We start from the raw sequence: 26,592 nt of genomic DNA, 5'->3' as shown, positions 1-26,592 counted from the left end.
CCGGAGACTGTATTATAATGCTTCAATACCTTTTGTAGAGGAACTCAGGAGCTACAAAGGCATGTAGTTCATCGAGGGGAATGGTTGTTGTGCAGCTGAAGATCACACTGAGGCATTGTGGGATTCAGGGACAAATGACGAATAAAGTGAGAAGTCTCTGAGATGCCTTTCCCTTAGTGATGCGACCTGCAACAAAAGTTGTAAAAAAAAAGAAGGAAACATTCTCTTACAGGTGAAATTGGGGCACTGTATTGATTGCATTTCAGGCTACTATGATTTCAGTACTGCCTAAGGCATATTGTTTATGAACCTACTGGGATGGATAATAGGACTCTAAACTTGTGTAGCTCAGTTGGTAGAGCATGGCGCTTGCAATGCTAGGGTTGCAACGCCAGGGTTGTGGGTTCGATTCCCACGGGGGGCCAGTATGAAAATGTATGCACTCACTAACTGTAAGTCGCTCTGGATAAGAGCGTCTGCTAAATGACTAAAATGTAAAATGTAAACTATGCATTCAAACTTGGAGACATTAGTTTAAAAAGAACAGACGTGCATGATGTGTGTGTTTGTGTCGTAGGCAGGGGCATCGTCTATGTGGGCGTCATGCTGTGGGCTGCTAAACGAGGTGATGGGCACAGGGACGGTGCGCGGGCAGCAGACCGGGTTCGGGGCCGGGGCGGGGCCCTTCCGCTTTGCCCCCAGCGCCGGGTACTCCACCTACCCCCCCACCAGCTCAGGGAGCGCAGGCCAGCTCTGCAAGGCCTGTGGACTGGCCTTCTCTGTCTTCAGGCGCAAGGTAGGTGGTGTTGAGGATGATGTTTATAGTGTGTAAAACGATGATGATGATGATGATGTTTATGATGAGGAAGATGAGGATCTGACAGTGTGATAGAAGATTATGCTAATGATGAGGAGGAGGAAGAATGCGTCCCTTAAAAATAAACAAAGAAAACTCTAACTTCCGTATGAAGTACTCTATCATAATGGCCACACCAGGGCACCAGCTTAGACTGCAGACAGGTAAATGGCAGAGTGTATCTAGGCATTGTCTGACAGTGTGGCACGCTGGGACAGTGATGGAAGCCCCTGGAGGGTTCAGCTTTCTCCGAGCTTCCAGGCTCAGACTGCTCTATCAGCCTGCTCACACCTGTTGCCATGCCGATGGCAGGTTCAGTCCCGGGATATATTATAACCACACGTGTGTGTGTGTGTGTGTGTGTGTGGCTCAGCTTGATATTTGTGTCATGAAAGGACAGGTTCCGGGGATTAACACTGATGATTGAAGAATGGATCTGTCAGAGCAGTCCGCAGCTCATTTACACACCAATGATATGGAAAAATCTCCATTCAAACTGGCTTTCAGTCGATTTATCTGAATTGGCTCAGTAAACTGAGATAAGCTTGTAAATGTCAGGAATATCTGGGCAATTTTCCATATAGTATTATTTAGATTTTCTGTGCCAAGAAATGGGATAAAGTCATCCTCTGTCCTAGAACATGGTGACATCATAGGGAATGAGTCCTTGTTTTGGAAAGCTGTTGTCTAGCAAATTTGGCAGATCCCTCTCAAAGCTGGGACCGAGAGAATGAAAAACAGCTTCTATCTCAAGGCCATCAGAGTGTTAAATAGCCATCAATAGTACATTAGAGGCTGCTACTGCCTATTGAAATCACTGGCCACTTTAAGAAATGGAACACTAGTCACTTTAATAATGTTTACATATCTTGCACTACTCATCTCATATGTATATACTGTATTCTATTCTATAATATTCTACTGTATCTTAGTCCATGCCGCTCTGTCATTGCTTGTCCAATAATGTATATATTCTTAAATTCCATTCCTTATTAGATTTGTGTGTATTGGGTATATGTTGTGAAATTGTTAGATATTACTGCACTGTCGGAGCTAGAAGCACAAGCATTTCGCTACACCCGCAATAACATCTGCTAAACACATGTATGTGACAAAGAAAATGTGATTTGATTTGATTAGTTGTAATTAATAGATTTCCAAAAACAGGAATGTTAAATGACTCCATGATGCCAATAATTAATTAAATATAGTAATTAATTGATCAGGAGGAATGGACATGACTGTCTGATGGGATCACCTGTCTTCTAAATGTGTGTGGTGACTCTCTCGCTCTCTTTCTCTCTCTCTACTCCCTCTCTCGCTCTCCCCCTCCGCCTTTCTCCCTCCCTCTCTCTCGCTCTCTCTCGCTCTCCCTCTCTCTCAGCACATATGCTCGGACTGTAAGAAGAGTTTCTGTGCCCTGTGCTCGGTGCTGCAGGAGAACCTCCGCTGCTGCACCACCTGTCACCTCCTGCGTGGCACGGCCTTCCAGAGACCACAGCTCATGGCGCTGCGCGTTAAAGACCTGCGCCAGTACCTGCTGCTGCGCAACATCCCTACAGACACCTGCAGGGAGAAGGAAGACCTGGTGGACCTGGTGCTCTGCCACCAGGAAGCTGGGGAAAACACCTCAACGCAAGGAGGTGAAGAGGAGGAAGAGGAGGAAGAAGAGGAGGAGGATGCAGACACGGACAGCCTGCACTCCCTCCCCCACTCCCTCCACTCCTCGCCCCCTTCAGCCGCACGACGCTCCGCCTCGGAGCAGTCGGCTCTCTCTGCCTCCCAGGGAGACGCTCCTCTCAGCCGGAGTGACAGCTCAGGGACCGCTCACAGCCAGGTATGACTACCCACACACACAACACACTCATGCATGCACAGTCGCGCACGCACGCGTACACACACACACACAAATTGGTCCCATTCCCTCACATCTGCCAACTTTCGTTACCATCTTCCCTGCTCTTTTGACATCTGTCCTCCCTGTATCAAAGCTAATTAATGTGAAGCTTGAAGAGGAAATGGCACCGATGTGGGAAACATATTTGTTGTCAGTGTGAAGTAGAGTTGTCACAGCTAAGCATAACAATCAACAACGTGCAAGATGGCGTATTGATATATATATCAATACGCCATCAATACGCCATCTTATGCTTTTCACCACTGGGACTGGTAAGTGTGGAAAGCGATCTGTTTGAAGTCAATAAATGACAAACTGGGCATACTAGAGTTGGTCAGTAAGGATGTAAAAGAGTTGAAGGCGAGTCTTGCAATGAGTGACGAAAAAGCTGCGATTAATGGAGAAAGATACAAAAAAGCTAAAAGGGACAGTCACTAAGATAGAAACGGACGTTAAGGAACTTAAAAGGGTGAACAGCTTTCTGAGAGAAGCCTTACTAGACATACAGACTAGATTCTTTCTTACAGTGCTTCAAATCCCACTCGATGCTGTCGATAAAATCCAACTCGAACGTGTACACCGTTTCGGACAAAGAGGACAGAGATATGAGCGTCCAATTGTTGCCAAATTTGCTTTCTTTTAGGATAAAGTAATGGTTAAAAGCCTAGGTAAAAGACCTGCTGGCACGAATATATGCATGAATGATCAGTTCCCGAGGGAGATTGCAGAACGGCACAAAGTTCTGTACCCAATCTTCAAGGAAAATAGATTAAAAGGGAAGCTTGTTGCTCTCGTAGTTATAAACTGTATATTGACAACCAAATGTTCCGCGAAACAAAGACTACTCCATGGCTATTCTGAAAGTTCTAATAGAGGCGTCGAATAATGGAACACCCAATACTAGCCATGGTAGGGATTGTAATAATAAATCACATTTATAGTATTTATAATATTTTATAAAGGGATAAGACGTTATTACAAGAAAGGATAACAAGCGAAATAATACATCTTCAAATATAATTAATTAGAACACAAGTACTCAATCAACATAGTGGAGATAAAAACATAGCAAACAGAAGACATAGAAGGCACAGTATGTGGGTATGTGTGGATGTATTGTGATGGAAGTAGTGGTGTGCGTTTTTGTGTTTGGAAAAGTGTGGCGTTAAGTGAGTGAGAAAGGAAATGGTTGCATATCCCAGAACCAACGTGTGTCTGTGAGCAGGGGTTGTGAGAGAGAGCTTTCAATTTTGTGCAGATGAGGGATATACATTTTAAAATAAAGTATACATCTAATCTATTATTTTATTGTCCTATCATGATGGAACGGTCCACAACCCAATATCCTAGTCACCCACCTGAGCAACCCATACACCAAAGAGAAGTCCCCATCTGTTTTATGGCCCTGCTGTAAGTTACCTATATGCAGCCAAAACAGAAAGATAAATGCGGTCAGAGACCTACTAGAGCAGCACCGCACCCTCAAGATTCTGAGCCTGCCTGGCAGGGTTGGTCCAACAAAGCCAGAGCCCCCTGATGGGAGAGCATAATATACAAGGAAATTCTCAAAGCTGCTAATGAGAACCTTGACGACCTTGTACCTAGCCGGTGGGGATTCCGGTGGGGTACCCCCACCCAGGTAGTGGCAGTGCTGGCAACACTAGCTGCAGTAACCCATGGGGAGGGGGTCACACTCGGACAATCAGAGAGGGGGTTTATCATTGTGGCCCAGGTGGCACAAAATAATCAAAGGTCTGACCGCACGGAGATGCTTGGGAAAATGGTTACAACGGGGGACCAGAGTGTTTGTGTCTCAGGGGAAGAGGGTGGATCTGATCTCCATCACCTAGGACTTGACATAGGTTACTCAAATATAATTTTTTTGTAAATTTTTGCTCAATCTTGCATGCTTTCTCAAACAGCTGTAACTGTATATACTTTTGTAAATCAGGTCCTTTCTTGAGTTGGGCTCTGGGATGTAACAACCGCATCTGAGGTTATGGTTGATTGTGGAGGAAAGGGGTTGTGTGTGTGTGTGTGTGTGTGTGTGTGTGTCCCACATCTGTTGCAAGGGGGTAAGGATGTTAGTGTAACCGGTGTGAAATGGCTAGCTAGTTAGCAGTGCGCACTAGTAGCGTTTCAATCGGTGACGTCACTCGCTCTGAGACCTTGAAGTAGTTGTTTCCCTTGGTCTGCAAGGGCCGCGGCTTTTGTGACTGTTGTCGACGTGTGCAGAGGGTCCCTGGTTCAAGCCCAGGTAGGGGCGAAGAGAGGGACGGAAGTAACACTGTTACATTGGGGATAATATAGGATTGAACCACAATAATTGTTTGCTAAAATAAGAATTGCTTGACAAAAATGTAATGTAATACAATGGCAATCCGGGTTATAGGTAACAATCCTTTACTTTAACGCATATTCATTGATAATGATGGAAATGAAGATATGCAAGATATTTGAATAGATATATATTTTTAATAGCTATATATATATTCAGGTGAGAGCACTGGAAATGCGTTTGGCGGTTGACCTGCCTCTGTTTTGTAGGTGGCACTGTGTGCTGTTTTCGAAGGATGGGTCCTGGCCTCTCGGGGGGCCTAGGGATCCGGGGGGACAGGGGTGGTATGCCGATCAGTGGGATGGCAACCCAACTTGGGATGGAGAGGGGCTTTAGCGGGGGGAATAGTGGAGAACAATTGGAAGGTTACTTAGTAGCAATGCAAATATCATGGTACAGCTATATGGACACTCAATCACTATGGTATTTTTTATTGGTAAATTAACAAACATATATTATGATAAATAGATTTGAAACCTGTATCTCATTATGGTAAGTGGTGAAATAAGTATAGCCAGTTATAATTGTAATGGCTTGGCAGATAACAGATCACTCTGTCATGCTAATTGAGTTGGAATAACAGACTGGAAGCTTTAAAAGGAGGGTGGTGCTTGAAATATTGTTCTTCCTCTGTTAACCATGGTTACCTGCAAGGAAATGCGTGCCGTCATCATTGCTTTGCACAAAAAGGGCTTCACAGGCAAGGATATTGCTGCTAGTAAGATTGCACCTATATCAACCATTTATCGGATCATCAAGAACCTCAAGGAGAGAGGTTCAATTGTTGTGAAGAAGGCGTCAGGGCGCCCAAGAAAGTCCAGCAAGCGCCAGGACCGTCTCCTAAAGTTGATTCAGCTGCGGGATCGGGGCACCACCAGTGCAGAGCTTGCTCAGGAATGGCAGCAGGCAGGTGTGAGTGCATCTCCACGCACAGTGAGGCAAAGACTTTTGGAGGATGGCCTGGTGTCAAGAAGGGCAGCAAAGAAGCCACTTCTCTCCAGGAAAAACGTCGGGGACAGACTGATATTCTGCAAAAGGTACAGGGATTGGACTGCTGAGGACTGGGGTAAAGTCATTTTCTCTGAATCCCCTTTCCGATTGTTTGGGGCATCCGGAAAACACCTTGTCCGGAGAAGACAAGGTGAGCGCTACCATCAGTCCTGTGTCATGCCAACAGTAAAGCATCCTGAGACCATTCATGTGTAGGGTTGCTTCTCAGCCATGGGAGTGGGCTCACTCACAATTCTGCCTAAGAACACAGCCATGAATAAAGAATGGTACCAACACATCCTGCGAGAGCAACTTCTCCCTGTAATATACATATGTGTCAGCATACTGAATTGTAATTGGATGCATTCTACTGTCATATCATACTGTGCTATGATTGGTTAAGACCACCCAGGTAGTGAGGTCATTCTAAAGATGATCATGGCGGGAGACACATGAACATGCCAGTTATAGCTAGTTAATAAAGAGCTATGTTTATAAATATCCTGTCATCCTGCATTTTATTATTTTGTACAAAGCATACAAAACAAGAAATGGTGTCAGAGTAAAAGGACTAAAAGATGGATTTTGCTGGAGTTCCTTCACCTCGAATGGATTGGGGGTCTACAAATCTACCCGATGCATGGCGTAAGTTCAAACAGCATGTGGAGCTGATGTTCACGGGTCCTCTGAAGGAAAGAGGAGAAGAGGAAAAGTGCAGCTACCTGCTCCTCTGGATCGGTGAAAAAGGGAGAGACATTTACAAGGCTGAATCAAAGGTACTGAAAACATACTACGATCGTTTTTAAGCATATGTTGTGCCAAAGACCAATACAATTACGCTAGGTACAAATTCCATGAGAAAGTACAAGGCGCTAGCGAATCGTTTGAACAGTTTGTCACTGAGCTGCGTCTGCTTGTGAAAGACTGTGATTATGCAAACAAGGATGAGATGGTCAGGGACCGTATTGTATTTGGAATACACTCACCGCGAGTTAGAGAAACTTTTGAATGTTGGATTAGATCTCACGAGCTAGCACAGGTTCAGATGAAAACCATTTCAGGCGGCAGTACGAGCGCATCACGTGAACAAGCAGTGCACGCAGTCAGGCAGACATCAAAGCACACCTCCAGTGCCCAGAGAGCATGTTTCAGAACGGAGTCAGACAGAACTCCAAAACAGAGCCACACAGACTCCAAACGCCCCAAAACATGTGGATATTGTGGATACAAAGTGCATGGCGAACAGGGGAATTGCCCAGCTAAAGGCAAACAGTGTACTAAATGTGGAAAATGGAATCACTTTGCAAAAGTGTGCAGAGTTTACCGTGGAAAAACAGTACATACAGTGAGTGAAGATGAAATGTCAATCAAAGAGTCAAATGCTGATGAACTGTTTTTTGATTCAGTGACACAGAAAAGTCATATCAGAGACCGAGCAAGCCTTTGCTGACATTGAGATAGGAAGACAAGGCACAGAGCTAAAATTCAAACTAGACACTGGTGCACAAGTAAACATTATTCTTCTGAGTAAGTACAGAAGCTTGACATCTGAGTGTGAGCTACAGCCCACCACGCGCAGACTGACTGGTTATGGTGGTGAACAGCTCCCAGTAAAAGGCACATGCACTCTCAAATGCAAATACAAGGAAAGGGACATGATGTTGGACTTTTACGTTGTTGACACTCGAGCACCTGCAGTGCTAGGTCTTAGCATGTTTAGACATGGACCTTATCAAGCTAGTTTTATCAGTGACAGCACCAGTAGAGATAGATAATGTCATGGAGGAGTTTGCTGATGTTTTTACAGGAATAGGACTATTCCCAGGAGAATGTACCATTCACCTTGAGCCAGACGCAACACCTGTGGTCTACCCACCGAGAAAGATTCCACTTGCTCTCCGCGCCCGTCTGAAAAAAGAGTTGGAGAGCATGGAGCAATCTGACATCGTCACCAAGGTTACAGAACCGACGGATTGGGTCAACGCGTTAGTGGTGGTGGAGAAACCACACACAGGCAAGCTCAGAGTATGTCTCGACCCAAGAGACTTGAACAAGGCTATCAAACGCCCCCATTACCCCTTTACCGACGCTAGATGGCATCACACACAAGCTAGCGGGCGCACGCTACTTCAGTGTCATGGACGCCAGATCAGGCTACTGGGCTATCAAGCTCACAGAAGAGTCATCTAAGCTCACAACGTTCAACACACCATTTGGACGCTACAGGTTCTGTCGCCTGCCTTTTGGGATTATCTCAGCCCAAGACGAGTTTCAGCGAAAGATCGACGAGATGTACGAAGGCCTCGACGGAGTCGTGGCAATTGTGGACGACATCCTTGTCTATGGTCGAACCAAAGAGGAACGCGACAGAAACCTCGGCGCGATGCTGCAAAGGTCCCGCGAGAGAGGAGTCCGGCTCAACCCCGAGAAGAGCACAGTCGGCGCTACAGAGGTCAGCTACCTCGGACATCTTCTCACAGCGAATGGAATCAAGCCAGATCCGCAGAAGATCTCAGCCATAAAGGAAATGGAGCCACCATAGAACCGCGCAGACCTGGAAACAGTGCTTGGCATGGTCAACTACTTAGCCAAGTTCGCACCCAGCCTCTCCAATGCTAATGCACCCCTGCGTCAGCTGCTAAAGCAGTCCAGTGAGTTCCTCTGGGACAACCAACACGACATCGCTTTCCAGAAAGTGAAAGACTTGATCACGAGAGAACCAGGACCTATCCTTGCCTACTACGACCCCAACAAAGAGCTCAGACTCCATGTGGACGTGTCAAAGTATGGACTAGGGGCAGTGCTACTGCAAGAAGGAAAACCCATCGGCTACGCTTCCAAATCTCTCACAGACTATGAAATCAACTTCGCTCAAATCGAAAAGGAGCTGTACGCCATTCTGTTCGGATGTAAGCGTTTCCATCAGTATGTCTATGGACGACAAGTCATTGTGTATCAGACCACAAGCCCCTCGAGTCAATCATGAGGAAACCGTTAGCCGCAGCCCCGCCAAGGCTACAGAGAATGATCCTTCAACTACAAAAATACGACTTCACAATCACTCACCTTCCAGGCAAAGACATCCCTGTCGCAGACACACTCGCCAGGAAGTTTCTTACCTACAAAGACAGCAGCCTCAGTGAAGGCATGGACATGCATGTGCACACTGTGTACAGCAGCTTACCAGTTAGTGACACAAAACTGAAGGAGATCCGAGCAGAAACAGAAAAAGACACACAACTCACACAGCTGAGGAAAGTCATACAGTCAGGATGGCCTGAGGAGAGGAGAAAATGCCCTCAGAGCGTCTCAGAGTTCTGGAACCATCGTGACGAACTATCACAGATCAACGGAATCATTTTCAAAGGAGAGAAAATCATCATTCCTACCAGTCTCAGAGAAGAGATTTTGACAAAGATCCATGCTGGACACATGGGCATGGAAAAGTGCAAACAGAGAGCACGGGACATTTTGTTTTGGCCCGGAATGTGCAAACAAATAGAGGACATGGTTGGTAAATGCCCCACCTGTCTTGAACGACGCCCCTCAAACACCAAAGAGCCAATGTTACCTCACCGTATCCCAGACCGACCCTGGCAGGTCGTGGCAACCGATCTGTTCACATGGAACAACGAGGACTACATTATAACAGTGGACTACCACAGCAGGTACTTCGAACTCGACAAGCTTCACAGCACCACATCTGCAGCTGTGATACACAAGGTGAAAGCAGCCTTTGCCGGGCATGGCATTGTAGAGACTTTAATATCTGACAATGGGCCCTGTTACAAATCAAATGAGTTTGAATCCTTCACAAAAGCAAGGGAGTTCACACACGCCCACATTACCCTCAAAGTAATGGCCTTGCTGAAAAATCTGTGCAGATCGCTAAATCACTCATGGACAAAGCAAAAGCAGACAAGAGAGACCCCTACCTCAGTCTCCTTGAATACTGCAACACTCCAGTTGACAACTTCAAATCACCAGCCCAGCTGTTGATGAGCCGCAGACTTCGCTCAATCCTTCCCAGCACCAACCAGCAGCTGCAACCTGAGGTCGTCAGCTACAAGGAAATGCATGCAAAACGTGCACAGAGGCAACAACAGCAAAAGCGATACTACGACAGGTCAGCCAGACCACTGCCACCACTGAACGACGGAGAGTCAGTTAGAATCCAGGAGCATGGCTACTGGAAGCCAGCAGTCGTCATCCAACCAGCTGACACTGAACGTTCATATCACGTTCGCACCGCAGAAGGAGCGGTGTACCGCCGCAATCGTCGTCACCTACTGAACATAAAAGAACAACACACTGACGAGATGAACTGTTCCCCTGAAAGAGAATGGGATGGACTAAACACAGACACAACACAACATACACCATACTTACCTGCAACACCACAAGAACTGTTGACCGACACAGAAGCATACTCAGCTTCATAGCACACAAGGTCAGGAAGAGAGGTCAAGCCTAGAGCTGTCCTAGACCTGTGAAAGGGTGTAGGCGGATCGCTGCCCTAAAAGAGTTCCAGACTGTAAACTTGTTATTGAAAGTTAACTTGAAATGCTACAGTGAAAAGCTGAGTTGCTGAGAAATATTTGTTCTAAAAGTAACAGTATGCTGAATCATTGTTTCAGTCTGTTATGTTGATGCAGTTGGTGCTGTTTAAATGGTTACTTACCTCGTTCAAACTACAGCGCATGTATTCAAAAGAAACGCTTTGTTCTACGTATTTATTTCTTTTTTTTAAAAGAAGGGGGATGTAATATTCATATGTGTCAGCATACTGAATTGTAATTGGATGCATTCTACTGTCATATCATACTGTGCTATGATTGGTTAAGACCACCCAGGTGGTGAGGTCATTCTAAAGATGATCATGGCCGGAGACACATGAACATGCCAGTTATAGCTAGTTAATAAAGAGCTACGTTTATAAATATCCTGTCGTCCTGCATTTTATTATTTTGTACAAAGCATACAAAACAAGACACTCCCAACCATCCAAGAACAGTTTGGTGACGAACAATGCCTTTTCCAGCATGATGGAGCACCTTGCCATAAGGAAAAAGTGATAACTAAGTGGCTCGGGGAACAAAACATCGAAATGTTGGGTCCATGGCCAGGAAACTCCCCAGACCTTAATCCCATTGAGAACTTGTGGTCGATCCTCAAGAGGCGGGTGGACAAACAAAAACCCACAAATTCTGACAAACTCCAAGCATTGATTATGCAAGAATGGGCTGCCATCAGTCAGGATGTTGCCCAGAAGTTAATTGACAGCATGACATAGCGGATTGCAGAGGTCTTGAAAAAGAAGGATCAACACTGCAAATATTGACTCTTTGCATAAACGTAATGTAATTGTCAATTAAAGCCTTTGACACTTATGGAATGCTTGCAATTATACTTCAGTATACCATAGTAACATCTGACAAAATATATCATGACACTGAAGCAGCAAACTTTGTGAAGACCAATATTTGTGTCATTCTCAAAACTTTTGACCACGACCGTATAATATCTATTGTTTACAGGAAACTAATTCAACAATTCTAGATGAAGTTGTGTGGAAAAAGGACTGGGAGGGCGAAATATACTTCTCCCATGGGCAAAGAAACTCAAAAGGGGTGATGATATTAATTAACAGTAATTTCGATCCAAATGTGCAAATTGTCCAAACAGATCCGCAAGGTAGATGGATGATTTTAAATATGTTATTGAACCATAAACAGATATGGCTCATTAACCTTTACGGACCAAATAATGATGATCCACACTTCTTTGACTATATATATATATATATATATATATATATATATATATATATATATATATATATATATATATATATATATATATATATATATATATATATATATATATATATATATATATATAATAAATTATCAACCCTGCAAGCAATACAAGACTCTATTATTATGGTGGGAGATTATAATACTGTTTTAAATAGCTCAATGGACCGTAAAGGATCACACTACAAACTATCACCCTCAAGTCAGCCAACAATTGTGCAAGTTCTCCCACTTAAAAAGATGAGAGAGGCCTGTAATTTTCATCATAGGTACACGTCAACTATGACAGACAAATTGAGAAAAAAAATTCCAGAAAATCACATTGTAGGATTTTTAATGAATTTATTTGCAAATTATGGTGGAAAATAAGTATTTGGTCACCTACAAACAAGCAAGATTTCTGGCTCTCACAGACCTGTAACTTCTTCTTTAAGAGGCTCCTCTCCACTCGTTACCTGTATTAATGGCACCTGTTTGAACTTGTTATCAGTATAAAAGACACCTGTCCACAACCTCAAACAGTCACACTCCAAACTCCACTATGGCCAAGACCAAAGAGCTGTCAAAGGACACCAGAAACAAAATTGTAGACCTGCACCAGGCTGGGAAGACTGAATCTGCAATAGGTAAGCAGCTTGGTTTGAAGAAATCAACTGTGGGAGCAATTATTAGGAAATGGAAGACATACAAGACCACTGATAATCTCCCTCAATCTGGGGCTCCACGCAAGATCTCACCCCGTGGGGTCAAAATGATCACAAGAACGGTGAGCAAAAATCCCAGAACCACACGGGAGGACCTAGTGAATGACCTGCAGAGAGATAGGACCAAATTAACAAAGCCTACCATCAGTAACACACTACGCCGCCAGGGACTCAAATCCTGCAGTGCCAGACGTGTCCCCCTGCTTATGCCAGTACATGTCCAGGCCCGTCTGAAGTTTGCTAGAGTGCATTTGGATGATCCAGAAGAGGATTGGGAGAATGTCATATGGTCAGATGAAACCAAAATAGAACTTTTTGGTAAAAACTCAACTCGTTGTGTTTGGAGGACAAAGAATGCTGAGTTGCATCCAAAGAACACCATACCTACTGTGAAGCATGGGGGTGGAAACATCATGCTTTGGGGCTGTTTTTCTGCAAAGGGACCAGGACGACTGATCCGTGTAAAGGAAAGAATGAATGGGGCCATGTATCGTGATATCTTGAGTGAAAACCTCCTTCCATCAGCAAGGACATTGAAGATGAAACGTGGCTGGGTCTTTCAGCATGACAATGATCCCAAACACACCGCCCGGGCAACGAAGGAGTGGCTTCGTAAGAAGCATTTCAAGGTCCTGGAGTGGCCTAGCCAGTCTCCAGATCTCAACCCCATAGAAAATCTTTGGAGGGAGTTGAAAGTCCGTGTTGCCCAGCGACAGCCCCAAAACATCACTGCTCTAGAGGAGATCTGCATGGAGGAATGGGCCAAAATACCAGCAACAGTGTGTGAAAAACTTGTGAAGACTTACAGAAAACTTTTGACCTGTGTCATTGCCAACAAAGGGTATATAACAAAGTATTGAGAAACTTTTGTTATTGACCAAATACTTATTTTCCACCATAATTTGCAAATAAATTCATTAAAAATCTTACAATGTGATTTTCTGGATTTCTTTTTCTCATTTTGTCTGTCATAGTTGGCATGTACCTATGATGAAAATTACAGGCCTCTCTCATCTTTTTAAGTGGGAGAACTTGCACAATTGGTGGCTGACTAAATACTTTTTTTCCCCACTGTACATGGCGGAGACTGAATCAAGCTAGTCGTCTTGACTTCTTTCCTATGTCATTCTCGTTGGCACCAAACGTTTTAAAAAGTGTTGATAGGGGACAGAATGCGGTCGGACCATCATATAATTGGCATAGACATTACTCTTACTGAATTTCGATGTGGGCGAGGATATTGGAAATGTAATCAAAGCCTATTGGATGATAACTTGTTTTTAACTAGGACAGATTAATCCCCTTATTGTACGGGACACTTTTAAATGTGCCTTTTAGAGGCCATGCAATTCACGGAGTCACCCATGATTCACCAAATGATATTTTGAAGGAGGAAGCAAAGTACTTTTAAGAATATGTTTTTGTTTCAGTCGCCTCCATCTCCTCTTACTGAAGCTAATTGTAGGGATTTTTTTCTATTGATAATGTAAAATTAACAAACTCATGTGAAGGTGAAATTACAGAGGAGGAACATCTGGATGCAATTAAAGACTTTAAGTCCGGGAAAACTCCAGGGTTGGATGGCATACCAGTCGAGGTATACCAAATATTTTTTGATATACTCAGAGGACCGTTATTAGCATGTTTTAACCACTCCTATGTAAATGGTAGATTATCAGACACTCAAGAAGAAGATCTGATTTAAACATGATACAAGTGGGAAATTAAAGATCCAGTCCATTAAAAAAATTGGAGGCCCCATACACTTCAGTGTTGTGATGCAAAAATTCTAGCAAAATGTATAGTGCATAGAATTAAAAAGGTATTGTCGGACATTATTCATTCGAATCAGACAGGTTTTGTACATGGATGATACATTGGAGATAATATAAGGCAAGTACTGGAAACAATAGAACACTATGAAAAATCTGGGAAACCAGGCCTGCTATTCATAGCAGACTTTGAAAAGGCATTTCATAAAGTACGACTGGAGTTTATATATAAATGCCTGGAGCATTTCAATTGAGGGGAATCTGTTATAAAATGGGTTAAAATCATGTATAGTAACCCTAGGTGTAAAATAGTCAATAATTGCTATTTCTCCGAAAGGTTTAAACTGTCAAGAGGAGTAAAACAAGGTTGTCCACTATCGGCATATCTATTTATTATGGCCATCGAAATGTTAGCTATTAAAATCAGATCCAACAATAATATCAAGGGATTAGAAATCCAGGGCATAAAAACAAAGTTGTCATTATACGCTGATGATTCATGTTTTCTTTTAAATCCACAACTTGAATCCCTCCACAGCCTCATATAGGATCTAGATACATTTTCTAACCTCTCTGGATTACAACCGAATTATGATAAATGTACTATATTACGTATTGGATCACTAAGAAATACAATTTTTACATTACCATGTAGTTTACCAATACAATGGTCTGATGGTGATGTGGATATACTCGGAATACATATCCCAAATGAAATAAATGATCTCACTCCAATACATTTTAATAGAAAGTTAGCAAAAATAGATAAGATCTTGTTACTATGGGAAGGTAAATACCTGTCAATTTGTGGAAAAATCACCCTTATTAACTCTTTAGTATTATCCCAGTTGACCTATTTGATTATTGTCTTGCCTACGCCTAGCGAACTGTTTTTTAATTATATGAGAAAAAACATTCCATTTTATTTCGAACGGCAAGCCAGACAAAATTAAACGGGCCTATTTATATAATGAATATAAATTCGGAGGACAGAAATTATTAAATATTAAAGCATTAGACCTATCACTAAAAGCTTCAGTCATACAAAATAATACTTAAATCCGAACTGGTTCTCTAGCAAATTAGTAAGATTGTCTCACCACATGTTCAAGAATGGCCTTTTTTCCCTTTATTCAGATTACAACCTCTCACTTTCAGTTATTTGAAAAGGAAATCATCTCCCAAATATCACTATTTTTATAACAAGCCATAGAAAGTTGGTTGCAATTTCAATTTAATCCTCCAGAAACGACAGAACAAATAATGCAACAAATATTGTGGTTAAACTCGAATATACTTAATTGATAAAAAGCCAGTATTTTTTGAAAAAATGTTTAAAAAAGGTATAATCTCCGTAAATGATATCATAGGTAGGACTGGTGGAGTTATGTAGCACATGCAGCTAACAAAAACATATGCAAATGTCTGCTCTACCCAAAATTACAACCAAATAATTGCAGCCTTACCGCAAAAATGGAAGAGGAAAGTGGAAGGGGGAAAAAGTAAGGAACTTGTCTGTCAGCCCTGCATTAAAGAACATAATTGGTTAAAGAAAATTGTGATAAATAAAAAAGTATACCAGTTTCATTTAAGGACCAAAGGATTGACAGCCGTCCCATATAGATTGCAAAATTGTTGGGAAGAGATTTTTGACGTACCGATTCCATGGCATAGTGTTTATGAACTGATACGCAAAACGACGCCGGATTCAAAACTTAGAATTGTTCAATTTAAATTATTATACAAAATTCTTGCTACCAATAGAATGTTATTTATATGCGGGATACAATCTTCCCAGCTCTGCAGATTTTGCTGCGAAGAGACAGAATCATTAGATCATTTTGTTTTGGTACTGTCCATTTGTGGCTTGTTTTTGGTCACAGGTCCAGGAATGGCTGAAGGATTGCAATATTTACCTGGAGCTAACCCTGCAGATAGCACTACTGGGTGATTTGAAAAGTCATAGTCAATCAATCAATAATATAATAATACTTTTAGCAAAAATATTTATTTTCAATTTACAATCTGTAGAAACAATGAGAATAGAAGGGTTCAGAAGTTTTGTGAAACATCACAGTACAGTTGAAAAATATATGGCAAATAGAGATCCAATATGGATGGTGTTAAGAGATAGATGGGAGGTGTTGAATGGAGCTGAGGGATGGGACTAATAACAACTAACAACAACTAATAACAACAAGATAACTAATGTAGGGCATGCTGTGTCCATAATAAGGATATAGGTTATAGGTTGAGAGCTTTTGTGAAGGAGCACAGTTGGAGAGATATGGCATATAGAAGCAAACCGGATGGACATCATGATAATGATCGGAGAGGTTGAGGGTAGAGAAAGTTCAGGAGTAAAAACAAACAAAATATAATTATTGTAAAATTGACTGTGTCCATAAAATGTATATAGTATGTATCAGAGGTGTAGTCCAGGGTATACGCTGGTATACGGCGTATACCTACTTATTTTTCAGTCAGCATTGCGTATACCCACTTCTAAATCCCCCCTGATGCGCATCATTCAGTAATATCTGTGAGTCAGATTGCCTATTTTCTTCCTCGGGGATAGTGAAGCCATGACCCACCCTCCTCTGCCTCTAATTGGCTGGTACTCGCTGCTTTCACTGATTAGATTGGTTAACTTTAGGCATGAGGACTGATGAGCCAATCAGAGGCAGAGTAGGGCGGGTCATGCCGAGGAAAATATCGCTAATACCTCAGGTGCCAGTGAAAAAAAAAAAAAAAAAAACTCAGGTGCCGGTGCCACTTGACTACGATAACGGCAGCAGACCAAACAACGGATGAAGAAAGGACACAAGCGGCGGTGTGCCACCCCAGTTGATGGAAGACATCATTCTGAGGTAAGTTTTAAGGTGGTTTCCAAATGAATCATTATTTTAAACTACTGGCAAATTGCCAGTGACTGCACATTTAGAGGAGAAGAGATGTTGCCGCCAATAGTTAGTGCGAGTCGGCTAACGTTATGAAGCTAGCTACGTAGATTGGGATAATGTGGGGAAACCGGGGCATTGTTGGTTTTCAGTAAGTGTTTAATCAACCCAGTTCATAAGAATTTCATACCAGACTGATGAAACTGATTATCTCAATGTTTATGAAGCTTGTTTATTATTGTAAAGGTCTAAATTATAACGTTAGCCAAGTTACTAAGCCCTAAATTATAACATTAGCCAAGTTACTTAGCCCTAACTAACCTATATGATCTAGTTTAATTGCATAGTAGCTAAGCTGGTAGTTGATTTTTAAGTAAGTTAAAACACAAGAATGGGGACAAATAGTTTAAGATTCAGCCTAAAACAATATTGAGGTCTAATCAGGCTGTCTTATTTTGTATAGGGACAGGTAACCATGAAAAGGAAGGGAGATATTGCAGACTTTTTTGTAAAGAGGCACAAATCAGGCCCAGATCAGGCCCAGGCAGACCCCACCCCTAAAACCAGCAGCCCTGGCAGCTCTCAACCGGGAGCTAGCCAGGCAAGTCAGTGTGAGCATAGAGAAGGATCCAGTCTACCACCACCAGGTCAGAACACACAGGCAGTAAATTGCATCTCCAGTTTATTGAAAAGTGAAGCCTCACACTGTAACAAAAGGTGATTTTGACAGATTAAGCCTCATTTTGAATTTCTGTGTGATGTTATTTATTTTATTGCCCTTCTATTTATTTTGTCTGTATCCATGTTTGTTTTTTACAATGCTACTGTTATATAACATTTTGTACATTTTGTGTTAAATTTGTTGTTTTTTTGTTAAATAAACTCTCCCAAGTATTTCACTCACTAATCTCCTGTATGCTTCAGCTTCACTTGCTGAAAATATTTCTACTTGGTTATGCAGATTGTTAATGTAAAGAGGGGGACCCATGTCTTGCTGATGACTATTGTGATCACAGTAGTGTGTGTGTGTGTGTGTGTGTGTGTGTGTAAGTGTGTGAGAGAGAGAGAGACAGGGAGATGCATAATTAGTTTTGTTGTTGTCTGTAGACATCAATAATGACTGGCCAGACCTGTGGAGTGCTAAACAAACAGAAGACTTCAAATCCAAGAACCCCTGGTTGGGATCCAAAAACAAAAAATTGGGTAAGTTTAGGTAGATTGCTAGTTTGGGTAACTTCTGAAACAGTGGGCACAGATAACTTTGTGTGTGTGTGTGTGTGTGTGTGTGTGTGTGTAAAGGACCATGCACACGTACAGCTGTGGATACAGGAGTAGTTACATTGTTTGTTTATGCTTCGCAGGATGTCTGGTCTGTAGCAGTGTGAACTCCATTGGGATCGACAAGGAGCAAGGTGTATCGCTCTCAAGAGAATGGATGAACTTTGAAATTCAAGTGTCTGGCCAGGGAAGTAGAACAACAAGTTTGTCAATCTTGAGAAATAAGGTGAGGAAACATGCGTTGTCCAAGGCCCACACTCAGGCTGTGAAGGTGGCAGAGCAACAGAAAGAAGCTGCCATTGAGAATACAGTGGAGACTATGACTGAGTCCTACATGAAGGAAACTGAAGCTGTGTTTCGAACAGCCTACCATCTGGCCAAAAAGAACCGACCCTTTTCTGACCATGAGAGCCTCATTGAGCTGCAGGAACTGAATGGTGTAAAAATGGGCTCAATACTTCATTCACGTTACAGTGCAACACAAATAATACAACATGTTGCTAGTGAGATGCAGAGCAAAATCATCAGTAGCATTATAGCATCATCCAGTAAGTTAGCTGTCCTAATTGACGAGGCATCTTCTTTAAGTCACAAAGCTGTCATGACAGTTTCTATTAAAGCATCAATTCAAGAAGAAAGCCCTGAGTTCATATTCCTGGAACTTGTTGAACTGGAAAATCAGAGAGCAGATGGCATATTACAGGCGTTACTCACCTGTTTAACTAATGCTGGCTTTACAGAAGAGTGGCTTCATGAAAACTGGGTAACATTTGTATCTGATGGAGCCAGTGTCATGCTAGGAAAGAAGTCAGGAGTAGCAACCAGACTGACTTTGAGATTCCCAAAGCTTTTTGTATGGCACTGCATGAACCATAGACTTGAACTTGCTGTGTCAGATGCAGTTGATGAGGTAAACTCTGTCAATCACTTTAAAACTTTTATCCAGAAGCTATACTCTCTGTATAGTGTGTCAAACAAAAATTAACGTGAACTTGTTAATGCAGCAGCTGAAGTAGGCTCACAACTTCTTCGCATTGGCAGAATCTTGGATGTACGCTGGGTGGCCAGTAGCTTTCGGACTGTTCGTGCTGTTTGGACATCCCTGGGAGCTCTTGTGCAGCACTTTAAAAATGCTTGCAGTGATGAGATGAGGTCCACCAAAGAGAGGCAGATGTACAGAGGTTTGTTAGACCGTGTTCAAAGTCCAGAATTCATTTGTGACCTTGGCCTCATGTACGACACTCTCCATGAACTAAGTCTCCTGTCACAGGAGCTTCAGTCTCGTTCTATAACGCTCCTCAGAGCAGAGCATCTGCTGAAACGCTCAATCAGAGTGATCCAGTCATTCAAAGAGAGTCCAGGTGAGAAATATAGTGAGGCTTTAGAAGCAAAACAGACTGGGGAGTATCGGTCTATAGCCCTGAAAACAAATGCAAAGCTGAAGTCTATCAATCCAGGCCAGTTCTTACAAAGCCTTGTGAACAATCTGGAGAAACGCTTGTCTTTTGAAGATGAGACCATCATGGACCTCAGCATCCTTGATCAGAGTAAGTGGCCATCAAAGCCCAGCATCCGCCATGGTGAAGAACAAGTTAAGCGACTGTGCAAGCGATTTAACTTGTGCACAGACCAAGCACTGAATGGGATGCGGGACCTACTGGAAGAGCCCAGTAGTGAGCCCAAGGACCTAAAACCACTTATGAACTGTATGAAAACATTCCCTGTCGGTACAGCAGAGTGTGAGAGGAATTTTAGCCTTATGAACAATATAAGCTCAGACAAGAGGGCTGTCCTTCTGATCTCAAACATATCAAACTTGATGATGATTAATATCAACGGCCCACCAACTTCCAAGTTTGATCCTAGAAAATATACAAGGACCTGGTTGAAGAGCCATCGTGCTGCCTCTTCGGTGCGTTCTAGACAGTGCAGTGTGAAAGCTCCTGCAGAAAGCAAATTTGTCTGGAATATACTGTAGTATGAGCAAAGGTCAGAAACCCAGTGCTGGGTTGAGAGAGTATATCACTGTTGATGTGTTGTTAATGCATATATTTTTGTTAATTGTTAACTAAATATTGTTGTAACATATTTTGTTGAATGATTTACCGGTAAATGAACATGTTCAAAACAAAGCATATAGCAATATGAACAAGGATGCATTGTCACCTTCAGATTTGAAGTATTTTATTTAAATAAATGTGCAAAAAATAATCGAAACACCATTTCCTGTTTGCCTCATGATAAATACATTTTACATTCATCCAGGCTGCTCTTGTGACCAGTAGTAACTACAAACTGCTCCTAATCAAGTCATGATCATTTTATAATAGTGTGCAAGTAGAAATTACATATTTTTGGGTAAACTAAATCATAGTCTTACATGTCACTGTTTCTAAAACAGGGCTTTTTTCTGGACTACTTAAAAAAAAAAAAGGTGAATACTGAGAGTATACCCACTTCTCCAGGGACCACTACACCACTGGTATGTATAAGCTGGAAGTAGAGGCCTAAGCGTTGTTGTTCACTAGTTTACTCCAATTAGGGAAGGGGTGGTGGGGTTGGAAAGTAATAAAGGGAAATATATTTATTCAAAGGATATGTGTGTGTATGGATGGATGGATGGATGGATGGATGGATGGATATGTATATATACAGTTGAAGTCGGAAGTTTACATACACTTAGGTTGGAGTCATTAAAACTTGTTTTTCAACCACTCCACACATTTCTTGTTAACAAACTACATCTCAAGACATCAGTCAGGAAGTTAAAGCTTGGTGGAAATGGGTCTTCCAAATGGACAATGACCCCAAGCATGTAAACTTCTGACTTCAACTGTATATACAGTTGAAGTCGGAAGTTTACATGCACCTTAGCCAACTACATTTAAACTCAGTTTTTCACAATTCCTGACATTTAATCCTAGTAAAAATTCCCTGTTTTAGGTCAGTTAGGATCACCACTTTATTTTAAGAATGTGAAATGTCAGAATAATAGTAGAGAGTGATTTATTTAAGCTTTTATTTCGTTCATCACATTCCCAGTGGGTCAGAAGTTTACATACACTCAGTTAGTATTTGGTAGCATTGCCTTTAAATTGTTTAACTTGGGTCAAACGTTTCGGGTAGCCTTCCACAAGCTTCCCACAATAAGTGGGAAGCACACGCTTTTTCATTTCTGTCCACAAATTGTCTATAGGATTGAGGTCAGGGCTTTGTGATGGCCACTCCAATACCTTGACTTTGTTTTCCTTAAGCCATTTTGCCACAACTTTGGAAGTATGCTTGGGGTCATTGTACATTTGGAAGACCCATTTGCGACCAAGCTTTAACATCCTGACTGATGTCTTGAGATGTTGCTTCAATATATCCACATAATTTTCCTTCCTCATGATGCCGTCTAATTTGTGAAGTGCTGTGAATTATAAGTGAAATAATCTGTCTGTAAACAATTGTTGGAAAAATTACTTGTGTCATGCACAAAGTAGATGTCCTAACCGACTTGCCAAAACTATAGTTTGTTAACAAGAAATTTGTGGGTGGTTGAAAAATGAGTTTTAATGACTCCAACCTAAGTGTATGTAAACTTCCGACTTCAACTATATATATATATATATATATATGTGTATGTATATGTATATGTGTATATATATGTATATGTGTGTATGCGAGAGAAAAAAATCAATTGGGGGATTGGAAGTGATGCAGACAATTACATTGATAGAAGTTACAATCTATCTGCAATACTAAAGCTCGTCTACCCCCCCATTTTTTTTATTGTTTAAAATAAAAATAAATGTGCAATCTATTCTAGATCTCTAGTGCTGGGTTGTAAGGTTATGATTGTCCCTAGTCCTACTGAAAGTAACCCCTTGGGATAACCATATAGGCTAAATATAGGAGCATGAAAAGCTTACAAGCATTCTAGTAATTGCATTATTGTATTGCAGTCAGGCCCTGTTCTTTGCAGCCAAAAATACAGTCTGATACAGTCTGGTGCTTTGTGTGTTTGACATGAATGAAGGGCTTCACAGAAAAAAGCCTAGCACCACCGCTGTGAGCTGACGTCCACTTGACTGACTGCTGGAAACAGCTGCGTTTACAGTGCCACCCTGGGCACTGCAGCCAGTCATCAACAGACTTTTTTAAGTCTGTTATTGTGAGTCAGTTATGTAATGCTCAGTTACACACAGGTAGGCTTCTGATTCCCCTCAACGGCACAGCTTTAACTGAAAAGACAGAGAGAAAGACAACAGTACTTCTCACATCTCTATCCCTGGGATCATTTTGGCAGCCCAAACATCACAATCCTCCCCTCCTATTGTGACACTAGCACTGACTTTACTGCTATTGAGGAAAAATGTACTATGATATGTGGTTGTCTCACCAACTATCTTAAGATGAATGCACAGACTGTAACGCCCTAGGCAGGTTGTGGGCATAGCTAGTGCCTGGTGCTTGTGCAGTGGTTCGGTTGTGTCGTTGCCGATTGTTAGAGCGTGACATCTGGGCTGGGATGGCTAGGACGCCACGAACAGGCCTGGTGATGCATTATTAACGCAGGTGCATGCTGGGGGCCTGCGGCTTATTGGTCTAGTGGAATGTGATGGAGGGAGCGTGTGCATGCATGTACACCCAGGGACATCAGCCTCCCCCGACCCCTACAGACCCAGCCCCCATCCCTCATTGTGATGTCACACCAGAAGAATGCCCGGCCCTGCACCATTAGCTAATTGCTTTTTGTGCTGTGATCCGGTGGAGACGGAGAGGAGGGGAGGAGTAGGCTACTCTCTGTTTTATGTTCTCTCTTCATTGCACATAAAGGGCTGAGTTAATGCAGGGCAATATGCCACAAGCCAAACACATTCTCATCAGAGTCACTCTGCGTATTTGCTGCATCCCCGCCACGACCATTGGATTCTGGTTGCAGGCAAACTCCTAATAAAGCCATCGCCTTCAAAGGGAATAATGACCCACTTAAGTTAAGATTAGAAGAAGCAAATGGTGCTGAATACTAAGTGTAACATGGACTACCTTTAGAGGATAAGCCTACATATCTAATTTCCTTATCAGACATTTTAAGAGAGACATCAAATATCAATGTGATTAACTGCAAGTGCAAGTCTAGTGATTACAGCCAACCCAGTGGTGTTTTATAGAAATTCTGATTTGTGGGAGAAAGCGTGCGGCGCATCCTAAAGGAAAAACAAGTATTTCAAAGCTTCCTATCTGCTTTCATACTATTTCTAAAACTGAACATGACTGTCTTTTTGTTGTATTTTCTGTTGAAACCCCAGGAGCATGGGGAAGCTCCAACCATCCCCCTCCTGCACCTGGAACCTGCCAGTGAACCTATCATAGAGGTGAGACGGCCAGCCCTTTACCTTGATCTGCCTCTACCGCATGTATTTAACTGAAGAGAACTCACTGACCCACTCTTGTGAGAGCGTTCACTTTGTCCTATTGCTTCAATGACCATGGCGTTCACTACAAACCTAGTCATAGTTGAACTTATTGGCTTGAACATGTTTTCTGAAGTACCTCCTCTTTTCTCTCTGTAGGTCAGTCCAGTGACACAGAGGAGGATGCGGGCCTCTCTGTCTGACCTGGACAATGAGGGGGACATTGAGAGCCTGTCTGTTCGGCAGTTGAAAGAGATTCTGGCCCGTAACTTTGTCAACTACTCTGGCTGCTGTGAGAAGTGGGAGCTGATAGAGCGGGTCCATCGGCTCTACAGGGAAAATGAGCAGAACAGGAAGTCCAGTAAGAACCACGTTGAATCATTTTAGCCCTCCTTTACCAACCAACCTAACCTTAACTAGAACCCTACTGATCTTGTAAATAACGACCATTGTAGCTTATCAATCTCCAGTTAAACCCTATTTTGAACAATGTAGAAACTGTCCAAGTTAAAACATCTTTCTTTGATTGGTGTTATTCACAGTTCCAGATACAGCACAGTATTAAAGATGCATTTCTTTATTTTATTCCAGTGGAAAATGTCAGTAACATCAACAGCATGACCGCAGGTGAGCATTCAATACTCTTTCGTTGGGTTGTATATTACATGCATATATTCGAGTTGAAGTGTGACTTTACATTTACTACTGTTCATTAGATCAGATGACTGTGTACAGGAATTGTTCTCATACTACGTGAGGTAGAAGTATTGGAGTAAGAGCTTGTATCCTGTTAGAATCACTAATGGCTATTTTGGTATGTGCTTTCATTCTAAGTGGTGGCATATCCTCCACCTATATGCAATGGTGCAGTGGGAGGTAAGATACTATTGTGTAAAGGCATGTCTAACTCCACCATCATCCCACCTGCAAAACCACAGAGTGCTCAGTACTGTCTTAATAATAATAATAATAATAAATAATATGCCATTTAGCAGACGCTTTTATCCAAAGCGACTTACAGTCATGCGTGCATACATTTTTTTTTTTGTGTATGGGTGGTCCCGGGGATCGAACCCACTACCTTGGCGTTACAAGCGCCGTGCTCTACCAGCTGAGCTACAGAGGACCAGGTCTTAAAATACAACTCTCCATATTGATGCATGCTGAAGTCTAATTTCCATTAAATCCTGATCATATCTCCCTGCATGGTCCCAATGCTTGATTTTTTGTATGTGTTTCTCATTTCCATCATCTCATTAGTACTGAAGGCTTGTCGTTCTTCCTGTCGTTAATGCGGTCCCTAACAACTTTTACCTCTTTACGACCCATCATATTATATTAATTGCACCGTCTTCATCGGGTTTTATTATATATACAGTGCAGGTCTTTGAGACACCCTTCCTAATAATATAAATGGCTTGAGGATTGTATTATACCCTGCTGTTTAACACACTAAGAGTTGTTTTGGAGAGCGACCAGTTAATCATGCTGTTTAACTGGCTATTGAAGCACTACATATATCATGTAGCTACTGATCAGAGGAGGCTGGGCTCATTGTAATGGCTGGAATGGAATAAATGGAACGAGATCAAACATATGGAAACCACATTTGACTCCGTTGCAATTATTCCATTCCAGCCATTACAATGAGCCCGTCTTCCAAGGGCTCCTCCCACCAGCCTCCACTGCTACTGATGTAGGGTATGTGAATGAACCAGAGAAGACAGCCATCCTCAGGCTGCGTACTGCATAGTGAGTGTAATACTGTTTTCTCATACCTTATTTCTCTCCACAGACCGTGTGAAGGCTCAGCTGGCCTCTGATGATCACCTGTGTCGCATCTGCATGGACGCTGTGATCGACTGTGTGCTGCTGGAGTGCGGTCACATGGTCACCTGTACCAAATGTGGGATGAGGATGAGCGAGTGCCCCATCTGCAGGCAGTACGTGGTGCGGGCCGTTCACGTCTTCAAGTCTTAACTAACTCTGCCGTGAGCGAGCATGTCAGCCGAGGACATTGAAGCTGCGGCGGAGAGTGTGCATGTGCTCGAAAACCTGAATCTGTAGTGAGGGAGTTTGAATGGGCTGTGCACGTTTCCAAGGATGCAACAGACGTGCACATCCTCCAGTTCAAATGACATGCAGAGCAGACCGCTTCACACAGCCTAACTCCTATTCCTAGAACTACAAGAGCCCCACTTCTCCCCAGTGATGGTCTGGACCCACTGGCTGCACTGACTGACCTTCTAGAAGTATTTAGTGTAACACACATTGAACTGTTCCAAAAATAACTCTACAATATCTTATTTTATAGTGCTTCATTTCATTTTGTAGTATTTTTTTTTTTTTTTTTACTTATAATTAACCATGGAGCGGAGTTGATCCCATGGATACTTGAATTGGATTGGATGTGATTTTTCATGGTGAGTAGTTGAGGTGATCAAGGTGGAAATGATGATGATATCCCAGGGTTAGAGTCGATATGGTTTACACACCTGTCACACCAGGCTATACTGTGTGTATCTCCTTCACTGTTCTTTAGTATGTGCAATATTAAAAAAGAGATTTCTATGTGTGAGTGAGGAACTGTCTGTCTATAAACCAGTCTGAGAAACACTATCAGGCTGTACGTCTCTGTGCTG

The 26,592-nt window shown here is 42.4% G+C and overlaps 1 protein-coding gene across 1 annotated transcript; it reads left to right on the top strand.

The window, feature by feature from the left end:
* Positions 1-583: 583 nt before the first annotated feature.
* On the top strand, positions 584-25,930 carry rnf34b (ring finger protein 34b; the record flags this gene model as incomplete). Its single annotated transcript, XM_084159609.1, has 7 exons — positions 584-796; positions 2,241-2,693; positions 23,846-23,911; positions 24,110-24,311; positions 24,542-24,577; positions 24,785-24,826; positions 25,746-25,930. Exons 1-7 carry the CDS (start codon positions 593-595, stop codon positions 25,928-25,930), a joined length of 1,188 nt encoding a protein of 395 aa, XP_084015735.1. The 5' UTR covers positions 584-592.
* Between the last annotated feature and the right edge of the window lie 662 nt (positions 25,931-26,592).

This window comes from Coregonus lavaretus (assembly GCF_964263955.1).
Source record: "Coregonus lavaretus genome assembly, chromosome: 4".
Classification (NCBI taxonomy): domain Eukaryota; kingdom Metazoa; phylum Chordata; class Actinopteri; order Salmoniformes; family Salmonidae; genus Coregonus; species Coregonus lavaretus.
The sequence above is the reverse complement of the archived record's forward strand: the minus strand, read 5'-3'. Positions and strand labels throughout refer to the sequence as shown.